Source organism: Caretta caretta, chromosome 15 (genome assembly GCF_965140235.1).
Source record: "Caretta caretta isolate rCarCar2 chromosome 15, rCarCar1.hap1, whole genome shotgun sequence".
NCBI classification, from domain to species: Eukaryota; Metazoa; Chordata; order Testudines; family Cheloniidae; genus Caretta; species Caretta caretta.
Window position 1 is genome coordinate 30,635,287 of NC_134220.1, and position 16,283 is coordinate 30,651,569.

The window sequence follows — 16,283 nt, forward strand, 5'->3', positions numbered from 1 at the left end:
TTATATTCTCCAAGATCTCATCTGTATCATCATCATGCAGCCCTTAATCCTTTTGTATGCAGTGTTGAAACCTTTTTTATAAAATTTAAGGTCTTTACAGTTTTTCCTTTGACTTTGGAAGTCCCTGTGGCTTCGAGTTTAGTTTCTACCTGATCAAAATGGAATTCCAGGTTATTTACATATTGGTGCAATTCATCCCATGCAGGTGGCCAGCACAAGGCCAATATACTGTTCATATCCTATTTAAGGGAATACCAAGATCTGAGAACTTCAGTATCCCAGCCAGAGGTTCTAGCCTATTGCAGAAGTGGGTGGGTGAGATTCTGTGGCCTGCAGTGTGCAGGAAGTCAGACTAGATAACCATAATGGTCCCTTTCTGTCCTTAAAGTCTGTGAGTCCAAGTTTTCTATAGGCCTTGTGCTGGCCCTTTGCAGAGAGTTGAGTTTCATTCATATGGTACCAGATTATAAACTTTTGAGCATAGGGTTGCAGTAGTGCTGTGAACTTTACCAAAACGTCAGTTTCAGAGAAAAGTTCCTGAAAAAACTTGCTGTGTCCTTGTCCGATTGCTTAATCAGTTTCCTGTGTTTCTTCTAATGAAGATTGTTGTCCTTACACCTTTGTGCTTGGCATCTTTGTTAATCTTTGTCTTAATTAAGCGGATTCACCTTTTTCCTTGTTTTTAACGTGGTATTCTTGTCATGATAAGATCTGTTTTAAGGGTGAAATTCTTCCTTCTCCCCCCACCAAGCTCAAGTAAAAAAGGTGTTTGTCAAGATCTAAGTGTAATTTTGGGGAGTGAATCTCCTCCTCATCTCTCCAGCTCCCAACACCACCACTTCAGGGACAGGCAACAGACTAAAGCACTTCTCTGTGCACATGATGTTGAAGGTAATCAGCTACTGAATTCAGATAACCGTGGATCCAGCATCTTTCCTTTGCTCAGAAATTCAGTGCTGCTTTCTGTAGCCTACGTGCAGCTGGCACAGAAGCAACTGCTGTGGCATGTAGGAGTAGCAGAGACTTGTGTTGGGATTGTTCAGGTATCTGACATCTCCTAAAATGTCTGGCTTTGTGAGTCTCTCCAGGAGTGAGGTTTTTACTATTTGGCTGTTGGCTCCATCCAGAGAAGTGGTTTTAAGATCACTTTGTAGCATTGCATTCTTCCCAAGTGAGTAAAAGCAGCCTTTTGATACCAAGATTGCCCTTTAAACTAAGATTATAAAAGGTATAATAAAATGTAATTACTTAGTTTATGAACTGTGACCTTGTCTACATTTCTCTTTAATGAAAAGTTGCTAATTGCAATTAAAAGAGGGGAAATTTCTTGGTTAGACACACTTTGCAATTTCAGATGTCTTGGATTTTTCATTAATGAAAATCTTAGATTTTCAGCCAGTTTACTTTTCTTGAACCACATGTTATTTCTTTTTCTTCTAAGAAAGTGCTTTCACTCTGAGAAATGACTCAGTAAACATGGTATAATGAGTCCATGTTGGTTCTCAATTCCATGTTAAATGTGCTTAGTTTAGAAATCAGTTTGTGATCACCAGCCCTGCAAACTCAATGTGTGATCTGAAAATGAAGCAGAGTTATTCCCTACTTGTGCTTAATTGCCTATTAGTAAAGGTTGTGCAGGACAAATTCCACCCTAAATGACACCTGCAAAATCCCATTGTCCTCAGTAAACTTGCACAAGTGTAACCAATCAGAACTTAATAAAGAATTCTGATATACAACAAGCGAAAGTCTACACAGTCTTTTATCTGTCTTGGGTCTTCAGGGCTAACAGGATTAAAAACTAACCAATTTATTTGAGCATAAGCTTTCGTGAGCTACAGCTCACTTCATCTGATGCATACTGTGGAAAATACAGAAGATGCTTTTATACATACAAACCATGAAAAAATGGGTGTTTACCACTACAAAAGGTTTTCTCTCTCCCCACCCCACTCTCCTGCTGGTAATAGCTTATCTAAAGTGATCACTCCCCTCACGAAAGCTTATGCTCAAATAAATTGGTTAGTCTCTAAGGTGCCACAAATACTCCTTTTCTTTTTGCGAATACAGACTAACACGGCTGTTTCTCTGAAAGGAGTAAAAACTGATTTTGGTATTGAAGTAAGGTAGAATTCAACTCTCCAGAAGCAGATCTGTTGAGTAGAAGTTCTTTTTACATTTCAGAGCAGAACTCTGCTTTAAATAACCTTATTCAGAGAATTGTAAGGACAAACTACCACCACTTCTAAAATAGGGGCTGAATGTTTGGTTTAATTTTTTTTTTTTTTTGCATAAATCATCTAGACTACTAGTTGTGTCAGGAATCACAACTGACTTAAGAATGCTTCTCCATAGTCTTACAGGGCCAAATTGTAAGTTCCTTTCTCAAGTAACCTCCCATTTAAAGTCAGTAGGAGTCTGTCTGCTGGGCTGGTAAGGACTTCTGGGGGCGAAATCCCCAGAATATACTTTATCTGGAAATAGCATCTGAGGGTATGTTTATATTGCAGTTAGACACCTTTGGTCAGCCCATGCCAGCTGATGCGGGTTCTTGGGGCTCACGCTAAGAGGCTGTTTAACTGCGGTGTAGATGCTTGGCTGCTGGTGGGTGCAGAGCACTCACTAATTTTTCCCTGTGGGTGCTCCAGCCCTGGATTCGGCGCCGATGGCTTTGGGTTTTTAATTGCAATGTAAGCATACCCATAAGGATCCTGATTACATCGTGAGGAAGGAGAAAGGTTCACATCCATCAGGAGGGTACTTATTTATTCAGTATCTTAAACCAGCAGTGTGTTCGTAGTGATACTTGCCTTTTACAACACAAAAGCCCTTGGAATGTTTTCCCCATAAATTTCAAGTGTTCCACTGTATTCTGTGATAACAAAGGATTGGAAAAGTTTATAAATAACAACGAACCCCTTGCTTGCTTTTTAAAAAAAGATAATTGAATACAACACCGGAGCTTGAAAAATAGTATTAGTTATTGAACTTTTATAGTGTCCCCTTACTGTGAAAACATTTGGTTGAGTAACTGCAAATGATGTATTGAAAAATGTAAATAGCTTTTAATTCATTAAGTCAATAGACACAGGCTCTCTTTTTCTCAAAAAGTCACATCTCATGATCCTCTTTCATAATCTCATGTTTGCATACCTACACTCTGTGGTAAAGATGTGGGGAGACCCAGGCTTTTAAAGTTATACCAAAGTTATACTCATTTGATACTGTGAACCATACTACCATCAGAAGATTAGAGCTCAGTATTCATTGGTCCTGTTTGTATAATACCCCCTCATGTGGTGACTAAATGCATCACATCCATTCTAAGATCCTTGTTTGTGTAATTATTGGCAAATGCAATGCATAGCTATGGATCACAGAGATCTGTTTGACTCTTTTTGACCACTAAGACAACTAAAAATCATTATCTGGATTCTTTTATGTTATACTTTTATCAAGAAAAAAGCCAAATTAAATTACTTCTAATTATGTCTTTGAAAAGGAACTTTTTAATATGAACTCCAGAAAACTAGAAAGTCAAGTCTTAAATATTACAATGCGAGTCTCAAACTGAACTTTATAGAACGGACAAGGAAGCATCTTCCATAATTGCTTTAGGCACTGCTTTTGAGAAGGGGGTTGGAAGGATGGTAGCTGGTATCTTAAAATGCTGAGAGGTGTGGAAGGGATGGTTAGGAGTAATAACTATATTAGGGAGGTTTCAGAGTAGCAGACGTGTTAGTCTGTATCCGCAAAAAGAAAAGGAGTACTTGTGGCACCTTAGAGACTAACAAATTTATTTGAGCATAAGCTTTTGTGAGCTATAGCTTACTTCATCGGATGCATTCAGTGGAAAATACAGTGGGGAGATTTAAATACATAGAGAACATGAAACAATGGGTGTTACCATACACACTGTAAGGAGAGTGATCACTTAAGGTGAGCTATTATTGGGGGGGGGGGGGACCTTTTGTAGTGATAATCAAGATGGGCCATTTCCAGCAGTTGACAAGACCGTCTGAGGAACAGTTGGGGGAAGGGGGGGGACGACGACACATGACGATGACGACCTTTTGTAGTAATAATCAAGGTGGGCCGTTTCCAGCAGTTGACAAAAACACTTCAATCTCTTCAATTACTCGATTACAGACCTAAAAGTTGCAATTCTTCAACAAAAAAACTTCAAAAACAGACTCCAACGAGAGACTGCTGAATTGGAATTAATTTGCAAACTGGATACAATTAACTTAGGCTTGAATAGAGACTGGGAGTGGATGGGTCATTACACAAAGTAAAACTATTTCCCCATGTTTATTCTCCCCTCCCCCCCCCATTCCTCAGACGGTCTTGTCAACTGCTGGAAATGGCCCACCTTGATTATCACTACAAAAGGCCTCCCCCACCCAACCACCCCTGCTGGTAATAGCTCACCTTAAGTGATCACTCTCCTTACAGTGTGTATGGTAACACCCATTGTTTCATGTTCTCTATGTATGTAAATCTCCCCACTGTATTTTCCACTGCATGAATCCAATGAAGTGAGCTGTAGCTCACGAAAGCTTATGCTCAAATAAATTTGTTAGTCTCTAAGGTGCCACAAGTACTCCTTTTCTTTTTATATTAGGGAGGAAAATTTGCCAGGATTTTGGAAATACATATATTTAAACAAAAAAAGTAGGGCAAATTTTGGGCCTGCTAACCTTGGTAGCATCCTAATAGCCTTCCCATTTAAACTCTTAAAACATTTGTTTTTCGGGGTAATTGGGCGAAATATAATGGTCTGTGTCAGATTAGATGGTGTAATGGTCTCTGTCATAAATATAAAGGGAAGGGTAAACCCCTTTAAAATCCCTCCTGGCCAGAAGAAAAATCCTCTCACCTGTAAAGGGTTAAGAAGCTAAAGGTAACCTTGCTGGCACCTGACCAAAATGACCAATGAGGAGACAAGATACTTTCAAAAGCTGGGAGGAGGGAGAGAAACAAAGGGTCTGTGTCTGTCTGTATGCTGCTTTTGCCAGGGATAGAACAGGAATGGAGTCTTAGAACTTAGAATCATAGAATATCAGGGTTGGAAGGGACCCCTGAAGGTCATCTAGTCCAACCCCCTGCTCGAAGCAGGACCAATTCCCAGTTAAATCATCCCAGCCAGGGCTTTGTCAAGCCTGACCTTAAAAACCTCTAAGGAAGGAGATTCTACCACCTCCCTAGGTAACGCATTCCAGTGTTTCACCACCCTCTTAGTGAAAAAGTTTTTCCTAATATCCAATCTAAACCTCCCCCACTGCAACTTGAGACCATTACTCCTCGTTCTGTCATCTGCTACCATTGAGAACAGTCTAGAGCCATCCTCTTTGGAACCCCCTTTCATGTAGTTGAAAGCAGCTATCAAATCCCCCCTCATTCTTCTCTTCTGCAGGCTAAACAATCCCAGCTCCCTCAGCCTCTCCTCATAAGTCATGTGTTCTAGACCCCTAATCATTTTTGTTGCCCTTCGCTGGACTCTCTCCAATTTATCCACATCCTTCTTGTAGTGTGGGGCCCAAAACTGGACACAGTACTCCAGATGAGGCCTCACCAATGTCGAATAGAGGGGAACGATCACGTCCCTCGATCTGCTCGCTATACCCCTACTTATACATCCCAAAATGCCATTGGCCTTCTTGGCAACAAGGGCACACTGCTGACTCATATCCAGCTTCTCGTCCACTGTCACCCCTAGGTCCTTTTCCGCAGAACTGCTGCCTAGCCATTCGGTCCCTAGTCTGTAGCAGTGCATTGGATTCTTCCGTCCTAAGTGCAGGACCCTGCACTTATCCTTATTGAACCTCATCAGATTTCTTTTGGCCCAATCCTCCAATTTGTCTAGGTCTTTCTGTATCCTATCCCTCCCCTCCAGCGTATCTACCACTCCTCCCAGTTTAGTATCATCCGCAAATTTGCTGAGAGTGCAATCCACACCATCCTCCAGATCATTTATGAAGATAATGAACAAAACCGGCCCCAAGACCGACCCTTGGGGCACTCCACTTGATACCGGCTGCCAACTAGACATGGAGCCATTGATCACTACCCGTTGAGCCCGACACTCTAGCCAGCTTTCTACCCGCCTTATAGTGCATTCATCCAGCCCATACTTCCTTAAGTTGCTGACAAGAATACTGTGGGAGACTGTGTCAAAAGCTTTGCTAAAGTCAAGAAACAATACATCCACTGCTTTCCCTTCATCCACAGAACCAGTAATCTCATCATAAAAGGCAATTAGATTAGTCAGGCATGACCTTCCCTTGGTGAATCCATGCTGGCTGTTCCTGATCACTTTCCTCTCATGCAAGTGCATCAGGATTGATTCTTTGAGGACCTGCTCCATGATTTTTCCAGGGACTGAGGTGAGGCTGACTGGCCTGTAGTTCCCAGGATCCTCCTTCTTCCCTTTTTTAAAGATTGGCACTACATTAGCCTTTTTCCAGTCATCCGGGACTTCCCCGGTTCGCCACGAGTTTTCAAAGATAATGGCCAATGGCTCTGCAATCACAGCCGCCAATTCCTTCAGCACTCTCGGATGCAACTCGTCCGGCCCCATGGACTTGTGCACGTCCAGCTTTTCTAAATAGTCCCTAACCACCTCTATCTCCACAGAGGGCTGGCCATCTCTTCCCCATTTTGTGATGCCCAGCGGAGCAGTCTGGGAGCTGACCTCGTTAGTGAAAACAGAGGCAAAAAAAGCATTGAGTACATTAGCTTTTTCCACATCCTCTGTCACTAGGTTGCCTCCCTCATTCATTAAGGGGCCCACACATTCCTTGGCTTTCTTCTTGTTGCCAACATACCTGAAGAAACCCTTCTTGTTGCTCTTGACATCTCTTGCTAGCTGCAGCTCCAGGTGCGATTTGGCCCTCCTGATATCATTCCTACATGCCCGAACAATATTTTTATACTCTTCCCTGGTCATATGTCCAACCTTCCACTTCTTGTAAGCTTCTTTTTTATGTTTAAGATTCGCTAGGATTTCACCATTAAGCCAAGCTGGTTGCCTGCCATATTTACTATTCTTTCAAATACTTTTAGTAAGTAATCTAGCTAGGTATGTGTTAGATTATGATTTCTTTAAATGGCTGAGAAAAGAACTGTGCTGAATAGAATGACTTTTCCTGTCTGTCTTTTTTGTAACTTAAGGTTTTGCCTAGAGGGATTCTCTATGTTTTGAATCTAATTACCCTGTAAGGTATCTACCATCCTCATTTTACAGAGGTGATTCCTTTACTTCTGTTAAAAGTCTTCTTGTAAGAAAACTGAATGCTTTTTCATTGTTCTCAGATCCAAGGGTTTGGGTCTGTGGTCACCTGTGCAAATTGGTGAGGATTTTTACCAAACCTTCCCCAGGAAGTGGGGTGCAAGGTTTGGGAGGATTTTGGGGGGGAAGACGTGTCCATACTACGTTTCCCAGTAAACCCAGTTAAAGTTTGGTGGTGGCAGGAAATCCAGGGTCAAAGGATAAAATTAATTTGTACCTTGGGGAAGTTTAAACCTAAGCTGGTGAAAGTAAGCTTAGGAGGTTTTCATGCAGGTCTCCACATCAGTACCCTAGAGTTCAGAGTGGGGAAGGAACCTTGACAGTCTCGTTTAGCATTAAACTTTATGAATATATTGTACATGGTTTTCACAACATTCTGCTACTGCTGCTTGAACCTGAGGAGCTTGCACTTACCTATACTAATTCGACTTCTGGACCCTCCTAAAGTGAGAAACTGTGAAGGTTTTTTGTTGTGCATTAGTTTTGTAATAGCTTTGAACTGCAATGAATAAGTAAAACTATTTCCCCTTGTTTATTTCACCTCCTACTGTTCTTGTCAACTGCTGGAAATGACCCACCTTGATTATCACTACAAAAGCCCCCCCCCTCCCCCCCCGCTCTCCTACTGGTAAGAAGAAAAGAAGTACTTGTGGCACCTTAGAGACTAACCAATTTATTTGAGCATGAGCTTTTGTGTGAGCTGTAGCTCACGAAAGCTCATGCTCAAATAAATTGGTTAGTCTCTAAGGTGCCATAAGTACTCCCTTTTCTTTTTGCAAATACAGACTAACACGGCTTTTACGCTGAAACCTGCTGGTAATAGCTCACCTTTCCTGATCACTCTTGTTATAGTCTGGTAAGACCCATTGTCTCATGTTCTCTGCGTATATAAAATCTCCCCAGTGTATTTTCCACTGTATGCATCTGATGAAGTGAGCTGTAGCTCACGAAAGCTTCTGCTGTAATAAATTTGTTAGTCTCTAAGGTGCCACAAGTCCTCCTTTTCTTTTTACAAGCTCTCCAGGGTTTGTGTGTGATCTTTTTCATCATGTCACCTCTGGTTCAAGTGCTGAGGAAATACATGTTTGCTAACTTTGTTGATAGTAACTTCTTCCTTGTTTTACTTAGCATTTCCATGGAGCTTTTCTCTCTGTATTTTTTCAGATATTTCTCTAAAATTATAGTTTGCATAATCTTTTATCTAAATCAGCTCTAGCTTCTACCTGTATAGTTAGAAAGGTATGGAACTTTGATTTGTTGATACATATAATATAAAAATTATTTTGATAAAGATGTTGCTGGTTACTTTTGTCTTCATTTTTCTTTGATTTTTATTAGAATATATTGCTCAAATAAAGGGTGAATCTGAAGCAAAGTAATCTAATTTACGGGCCCTCTTCTTATCTGTAGTGTAAGAGAAGTAGTTTGTCTGTATTTAGAGTTTTTAATTTCAGCTTTGCATGTAACTTAATCATTGGCAAAACAGTTAATTGTAATCAGTGTAAGTTTTGCATCTGCCTATGAAATAAGGAAAGTGATTCATGCAGCAAATTATTACTTTTTAAAGAAGATTTAGTTTGTTAGAATTTCCATTACTAGAGAATTACAGCAATGGTCTGAGATCTACTGTTTTAATTTAGAAACTCCAGAGCAGAGTGTTTGTACCACTTTTGATTATCTGTATGGATCTCTAACCTCTGTTTTCTAGCATGACATCCTCTTCTGAGCAAGGGTCAACTGTAAACAGCAGCAATTTACTGCAGTGAGAGTCACTTAGCTTGCAGAAAATTCAGTTTCTGATGAGATGTATATGTTGTATTGAGATGTATATGTTGTATTATAGGGATTCCTCCAAGTTGCTTTATTTCTGGTAATTTAGTGTGTACAGTGCATAAACTACAAGGATTGAGATATGAAACAAAGCAAAATGTTTCCTTACAACTCTTGTACAGAATACTCTGAACCCTTGTCTTTTCATATTCTTTTGATGTCAGTATAGGTTTGTGATCCTTGCTGTAGAGCAACTTGTTGTTTTTGGGAAACAACTGTTACATACACAATCAGATCTTAAATACAGCCACTTACTGCAGTTTTCTTCGCACTAAAACTCCCATCTGTATTCTAACATAGCATGTTTTTTTCTTCCTTTTCCTCTTGAATCTATCTTGTAATTGGTAAATACAGAACAAATTTATTATATTGGAACAAATTAAATAATTTTAGGATTAAGAAAATTTCTACTAAGGGGATAAGCGAAAAGGTCTAATTTTAGTGGATAAACTAGTTTCCCATCTGTATTTCATTAGCAACTTCCCCCGCCCCGTTTTAAAGATTAAAAGAGCAGTTTGGATCAGTCTTGCAAAATCAGAACAATTTCCCAGCTCTGCCACAAAAATGCACTTGTTTGTTCTTATGGTGGTAATGCAAAAACTGGTGATATTTTACTCACCCATCTAAAATCCAAGTGTCTCAAGCAAAGAAGTAGATGTGAGTAGACGTTTGCAAGGCTGTCGTCTCATACCATGCTCAGTGATCCCTCTACTCCACCTCTCTGAATAATGGAGCATCAGTAAGGGTATGTCTACACTACGAAATTAGGTCGAATTTATAGAAGTCGGTTTTATATATTCGAGTGTGTGTGTCCCCACAGAAAATGCTCTAAGTGCATTAAGTGCATTAACTCGGCGGAGCGCTTCCACAGTACCGAGGCAAGCCTCGGCTTCCGGAGCGTTGCACTGTGGGTAGCTATCCCACAGTTCCCGCAGTCTCCGCTGCCCATTGGAATTCTGGGTTGAGATCCCAATGCCTGATGGGGCTAAAACATTGTTGCGGGTGGTTCTGGGTACATAGCGTCAGGCCCCCCGTTCCCTCCCTCCCTCCGTGAAAGCAAGGGCAGACAATCATTTCGCGCCTTTTTTCCTGAGTTACCTGTGCAGACGCCATACCACGGCAAGCATGGAGCCCGCTCAGGTAACCGTCACCCTATGTCTCCTGGGTGCTGGCAGACGCGGTACGGCTTTGCTGCACAGTAGCAGCAACCCCTTGCCTTGTGGCAGCAGACGGTACAGTACGACTGGTAGCCGTCATCGTCATGTCTGAGGTGCTCCTGGTCGCCTCTGTGAGGTCGATCAGGAGCGCCTGGGCAGACATGGGCGCAGGGACTAAATTTGGAGTGACTTGACCAGGTCATTCTCTTTAGTCCTGCAGTCAGTCCTATTGAACCGTCTTATGGTGAGCGGGCAGGCGATACGGACTGCTAGCAGTCGTACTGTACCATCTTCTGCCGAGCAGCCATGAGATGTGGATGGCATGCAGTCCTTCTGCACCGTCTGCTGCCAGCCAAAGATGTAAAAGATAGATGGAGTGGATCAAAACAAGAAATAGACCAGATTTGTTTTGTACTCATTTGCTTCCCCTCCTCCCCTGTCTAGGGGACTCATTCTTCTAGATCACACTGCAGTCACTTACAGAGAAGGTGCAGCGAGGTAAATCTAGCCATGTATCAATCAGAGGCCAGGCTATCCTTCTTGTTCCAATAAGGACAATAACTTAGGTGCACCATTTCTTATTGGAACCCTCCGTGAAGTCCTGCCTGAAATACTCCTTGATGTAAAGCCACCCCCTTTGTTGATTTTAGCTCCCTGAAGCCAACCCTGTAAGCGCCCCTCCCAGCGTCAGAGCAATGGCAAACAATCGGGCATCTGAGAGTGCTGTCCAGAGCAGTCACAATGGAGCACTCTGATGGGGCTAAAATATTGTCGCGGGTGGTTCTGGGTACGTGTCGTCAGGCCCCCGTTCCCTCCCTCCCTCCGTGAAAGCAAGGGCAGACAATCATTTAGCGCCTTTTTTCCTGAGTTACCTGTGCAGACGCCATACCACGGCAAGCATGGAGCCCGCTCAGGTAACCGTCACCCTATGTCTCCTGGGTGCTGGCAGACGCGGTACGGCTTTGCTGCACAGTAGCAGCAACCCATTGCCTTCTGGCAGCAGACGGTGCAATACGACTGGTAGTCATCTTCGTCGTGTCCGAGGTGCTCCTGGCCACGTCGGCTGGGAGCGCCTGGGCAGACATGGGCGCAGGGACTAAATTTGGAGTGACTTGACCAGGTCATTCTCTTTAGTCCTGCAGTCAGTCCTATTGAACCGTCTTATGGTGAGCGGGCAGGCGATACGGACTGCTAGCAGTCGTACTGTACCATCTTCTGCCAGGCAGGCAAGAGATGAGGATTGCTAGCAGTCGTATTGTACCATCTTATGCCAGGCAGGCAAGAGATGAAGATGGCTAGCAGTCGTACTGTACCATCTTCTGCCGAGCAGCCATGAGATGTGGATGGCATGCAGTCCTTCTGCACCATCTGCTGCCAGCCAAAGATGTAAAAGATAGATGGAGTGGGTCAGAACAAGAAATAGACCAGATTTGTTTTGTACTCATTTGCCTCCTCCCCTGTCTAGATCACACTGCAGTCACTCACAGAGAAGGTGCAGCGAGGTAAATCTAGCCATGTATCAATCAGAGGCCAGGCTAACCTCCTTGTTCCAATAACAACGATAACTTAGGTGCACCATTTCTTATTGGAACCCTCCGTGCAGTCCTGCCTGAAATACTCCTTGATGTACAGGCACACCCTTTGTTGATTTTAGCTCCCTGAAGCCAACCCTGTAAGCCGTGTCGTCAGTCGCCCCTCCCTCCGTCAGAGCAACGGCAGACAATCGTTCCGCGCCTTTTTTCTGTGCGGACGCCATACCAAGGCAAGCATGGAGGCCGCTCAGCTCACTTTGGCAATTAGGAGCACATTAACCACCACACGCATTATCCAGCAGTATATGCAGCACCAGAACATGGCAACGCGATACCGGGCGAGGAGGCGACGTCAGCGCGGTCCCGTGAGTGATCAGGACATGGACACAGATTTCTCTGAAAGCATGGGCCCTGACAATGCATGCATCATGGTGCTAATGGGGCAGGTTCATGCTGTAGAACACTGATTCTGGGCTCGGGAAACAAGCACAGACTGGTGGGACTGCATAGTGTTGCAGGTCTGGGACGATTCCCAGTGGCTGCGAAACTTTCGCATGCGTAGGGGCACTTTCATGGAACTTTGTGACTTGCTTTCCCCTGCCCTGAAGCGCATGAATACCAAGATGAGAGCAGCCCTCACAGTTGAGAAGCGAGTGGCGATAGCCCTGTGGAAGCTTGCAACGCCAGACAGCTACCGGTCAGTTGGGAATCAATTTGGAGTGGGCAAATCTACTGTGGGGGCTGCTGTGATGCAAGTAGCCCACGCAATCAAAGATCTGCTGATATCAAGGGTAGTGACCCTGGGAAATGTGCAGGTCATAGTGGATGGCTTTGCTGCAATGGGATTCCCTAACTGTGGTGGGGCTATAGACGGAACCCATATCCCTATCTTGGCACCGGAGCACCAAGCCGCCGAGTACATAAACCGCAAGGGGTACTTTTCGATAGTGCTGCAAGCTCTGGTGGATCACAAGGGATGTTTCACCAACATCAACGTGGGATGGCCGGGAAAGGTGCATGACGCTCGCATCTTCAGGAACTCTGGTCTGTTTCAAAAGCTGCAGGAAGGGACTTTATTCCCAGACCAGAAAATAACTGTTGGGGATGTTGAAATGCCTATATGTATCCTTGGGGACCCAGCCTACCCTTTAGTGCCATGGCTCATGAAGCCGTACACAGGCAGCCTGGACAGTAGTCAGGAGCTGTTCAACTACAGGCTGAGCAAGTGCAGAATGGTGGTAGAATGTGCATTTGGACGTTTAAAGGCGCGCTGGCGCAGTTTACTGACTCGCTTAGACCTCAGCGAAACCAATATTCCCACTGTTATTACTGCTTGCTGTGTGCTCCACAATATCTGTGAGAGTAAGGGGGAGACGTTTATGGCGGGGTGGGAGGTTGAGGCAAATCACCTAGCTGCTGGTTACGCGCAGCCAGACACCAGGGCGGTTAGAAGAGCACAGGAGGGCGCGGTACGCATCAGAGAAGCTTTGAAAACCAGTTTCATGACTGGCCAGGCTACGGTGTGAAAGTTCTGTTTGTTTCTCCTTGATGAAACCCCCCGCCCCTTGGTTCACTCTACTTCCCTGTTAGCTAACCACCCTCCACTCCTGCCTTTAATCATTGCTTGCAGAGGCAATAAAGTCATTGCTGCTTCACAGTCATGCATTCGTTATTCATTCATCACACAAATAGGGAGATGACTACCAAGGTATCCCAGGAGGGGTGGTGGAGGAGGGAAGGAAAATGCCACACAGCACTTTAAGCACAGCACTTTAAAAGTTTACAACTTTAAAATTTATTGAATGACAGCCTTCTTTTTTTTGGGCAATCCTCTGTGGTGGAGTGGCTGGTTGGCTGGAGGCCCCCCCACCGCGTTCTTGGGCGTCTGGGTGTGGAGACTATGGAACTTGGGGAGGAGGGCGGTTGGTTACAGAGGGGCAGCAGTGGCAGTCTGTGCTCCAGCTGCCTTTGCTGCAGCTCAACCATACACTGGAGCATACTGGTTTGGTCCTGCAGCAGCCTCAGCATTGAATCCTGCCTCCTCTCATCACGCTGCCGCCACATTTGAGCTTCAGCCCTGTCTTCAGCCCGCCACTTACTCTCTTCAGCCCTCCACCTCTCCTCCCGGTCATTTTGTGCTTTCCTGCACTCTGACATTATTTGCCTCCACGCATTCGTCTGTGCTCTGTCAGTGTGGGAGGACAGCATGAGCTCGGAGAACATTTCATCGCGAGTGCGTTTTTTTTTCTTTCTAAGCTTCACTAGCCTCTGGGAAGGAGAAGATCCTGTGATCATTGAAACACATGCAGCTGGTGGAGAAAAAAAAAGGGACAGCGGTATTTAAAAAGACACATTTTATAAAACAGTCGCTACACTCTTTCAGGGTAAACCTTGCTGTTAACATTACATACATAGCACATGTGCTTTCGTTACAAGGTTGCATTTTGCCTCCTCCCACCGCGTGACTACCCCCTCAACCTTCTCCCCTCCCTGTGGCTAACAGCGGGGAACATTTCTGTTTAGCCACAGGCAAACAGCCCAGCAGGAATGGGCTCCTCTGAGTGTCCCTTGAAGAAAAGCACTCTATTTCAACCAGGTGACCATGAATTATATCTCACTCTCCTGAGGATAACACAGAGAGATAAAGAACGGATTTTGGTTGAATGCCAGCAAACATACACTGCAATGCTTTGTTCTACAGTGATTCCCGAGTACGTGTTACTGGCCTGGAGTGGTAAAGTGTCCTACCATGAAGGACGAAATAAGGCTGCCCTCCCCAGAAACCTTTTGCAAAGGCTTTAGGACTACATCTAGGAGAACCGCAAATGCCAGGGCAAAGTAATCCTTTCACATGCTTGCTTTTAAACCATGTATAGCATTTTAAAAGGTACACTCACCAGAGGTCCCTTCTCCGCCTGCTGGGTCCAGGAGGCAGCCTTGGGTGGGTTCGGGGTGTACTGGCTCCAGGTCTAGGGTGAGAAACAGTTCCTGGCTGTCGGGAAAACCGGTTTCTCCGCTTGCTTGCTGTGAGCTATCTACAACCTCCTCATCATCATCATCTTCTTCGTCCCCAAAACCTACTTCCGTATTGCCTCCATCTCCATTGAAGGAGTCAAACAACATGGCTGGGGTAGTGGTGGCTGAACCCCCTAAAATGGCATGCAGCTCATCATAGAAGCGGCATGTTTGGGGCTCTGACCCAGAACGGCTGTTCGCCTCTCTGGTTTTCTGGTAGGCTTGCCTCAGCTCCTTCAGTTTCACGCGGCACTGCTTCGGGTCCCTGTTATGGCCTCTGTCCTTCATGCCCTGGGAGATTTTCAGAAAGGTTTTGGCATTTCGAAAACTGGAACGGAGTTCTGATAGCACGGATTCCTCTCCCCAAACAGCGATCAGATCCCGTACCTCCCGTTCGGTCCATGCTGGAGCTCTTTTGCGATTCTGGGACTCCATCGTGGTCACCTGTGCTGATGAGCTCTGCATGGTCACCTGCAGCTTGCCACGCTGGCCAAACAGGAAATGAGATTCAAAAGTTCGCGGTTCTTTTCCTGTCTACCTGGCCAGTGCATCTGAGTTGAGAGTGCTGTCCAGAGCGGTCAGAATGGAGCACACTGGGATAGCTCCCGGAGGCCAATACCATCGAATTGTGTCCACAGTACCCCAAATTCGAGCCGGCAACGTCGATTTAAGCGCTAATCCACTTGTCAGGGGTGGAGTAAGGAAATCGATTTTAAGAGCCCTTTAAGTCGAAATAAAGGGCTTCATTGTGTGGACGGGTGCAGGTTTAAATCGATTTAACGCTGCTAAATTCGACCTAAAGTCCTAGTGTAGACCAGGGCTAACTCTTCCTGAAGAGGGCTTTGAAGGAAGTGTAAAGTAGAGCTGGGAATCCCCTCTTGTGCAGGCTCCTGTCTATTGGTTCCCCTCCCTACTTTAAAAAAGGGCATAAGACAGATATGTAGAAAATTGTTGGGAATTAATCGTTCCTGCTCTAGCTGTTCTCTGACTTAACTCAGCTTTAGTGAGGAGAAATGTGCTTACCATTTACTTTTGCATTTCTAGAACTACTGACTGAAAACGCTAATTAATAACTTCCAGTATCCAATCTTTTTTTCCTTTTTTGGTAGCGTTGGCTTGCTGATGCTGGCAGTGATCCAGTAGTATGCAAAAAGATACATTGTGGAATCTGAGTGCCCATTTTCTCACTCAAAGGAGCATTTTTTATATTAAAAGCATGGTCTTCTCTTACCTGCATTTCATACAGCACAGGGAAAATAAGGTCAGCTAGCAATCCAAACCACTACTGTGGCATTAATAGCATTGTATAACCTGAGCCTCTTAAACAGCATGCTTTTAGGTTTTTTCCCCCTTCAAAATGAAGTTTTTATTCTTGTGAGGAGAAATCCAAACTACTGTTACTAATTCTAGGCTAACACTTGTGCTGTGAGTTAACTATATCAGAAAAGTTCCAGCAGT

The 16,283-nt window shown here is 44.3% G+C and overlaps 2 protein-coding genes across 2 annotated transcripts in view; one reads left to right on the plus strand and one right to left on the minus strand.

Annotated features, from left to right (window-relative positions):
• Window positions 1–16,283, plus strand: part of KIAA1671 (KIAA1671 ortholog) — a 160,153-nt gene that overhangs the window by 52,067 nt on the left and 91,803 nt on the right. The gene's annotated exons all lie outside the window — the stretch shown is intronic.
• LOC125623002 (uncharacterized) lies at window positions 13,433–16,208 on the minus strand. Its single transcript, XM_048821766.2, has 2 exons — window positions 14,708–16,208; window positions 13,433–14,119 (listed from the first exon to the last, which is right to left on the minus strand). The coding sequence occupies exons 1-2, from the start codon at window positions 15,288–15,290 to the stop codon at window positions 13,599–13,601; spliced, it is 1,104 nt and encodes a 367-aa protein (XP_048677723.1). The 5' UTR covers window positions 15,291–16,208; the 3' UTR covers window positions 13,433–13,598.

What these genes read in the sequence shown, in the direction of transcription:
- LOC125623002 (XM_048821766.2), bottom strand. Translation starts at nt 15,290, where the DNA reads ATGCAGAGCTCATCAGCACAGGTGACCACGATGGAGTCCCAGAATCGC. An exon ending in AGGCGGAGAAGGGACCTCTG is followed by an intron (nt 14,120 to 14,707) that starts GTGAGTGTACCT and finishes TTTCTCCACCAG; the next exon opens with CTGCATGTGTTTCAATGATC.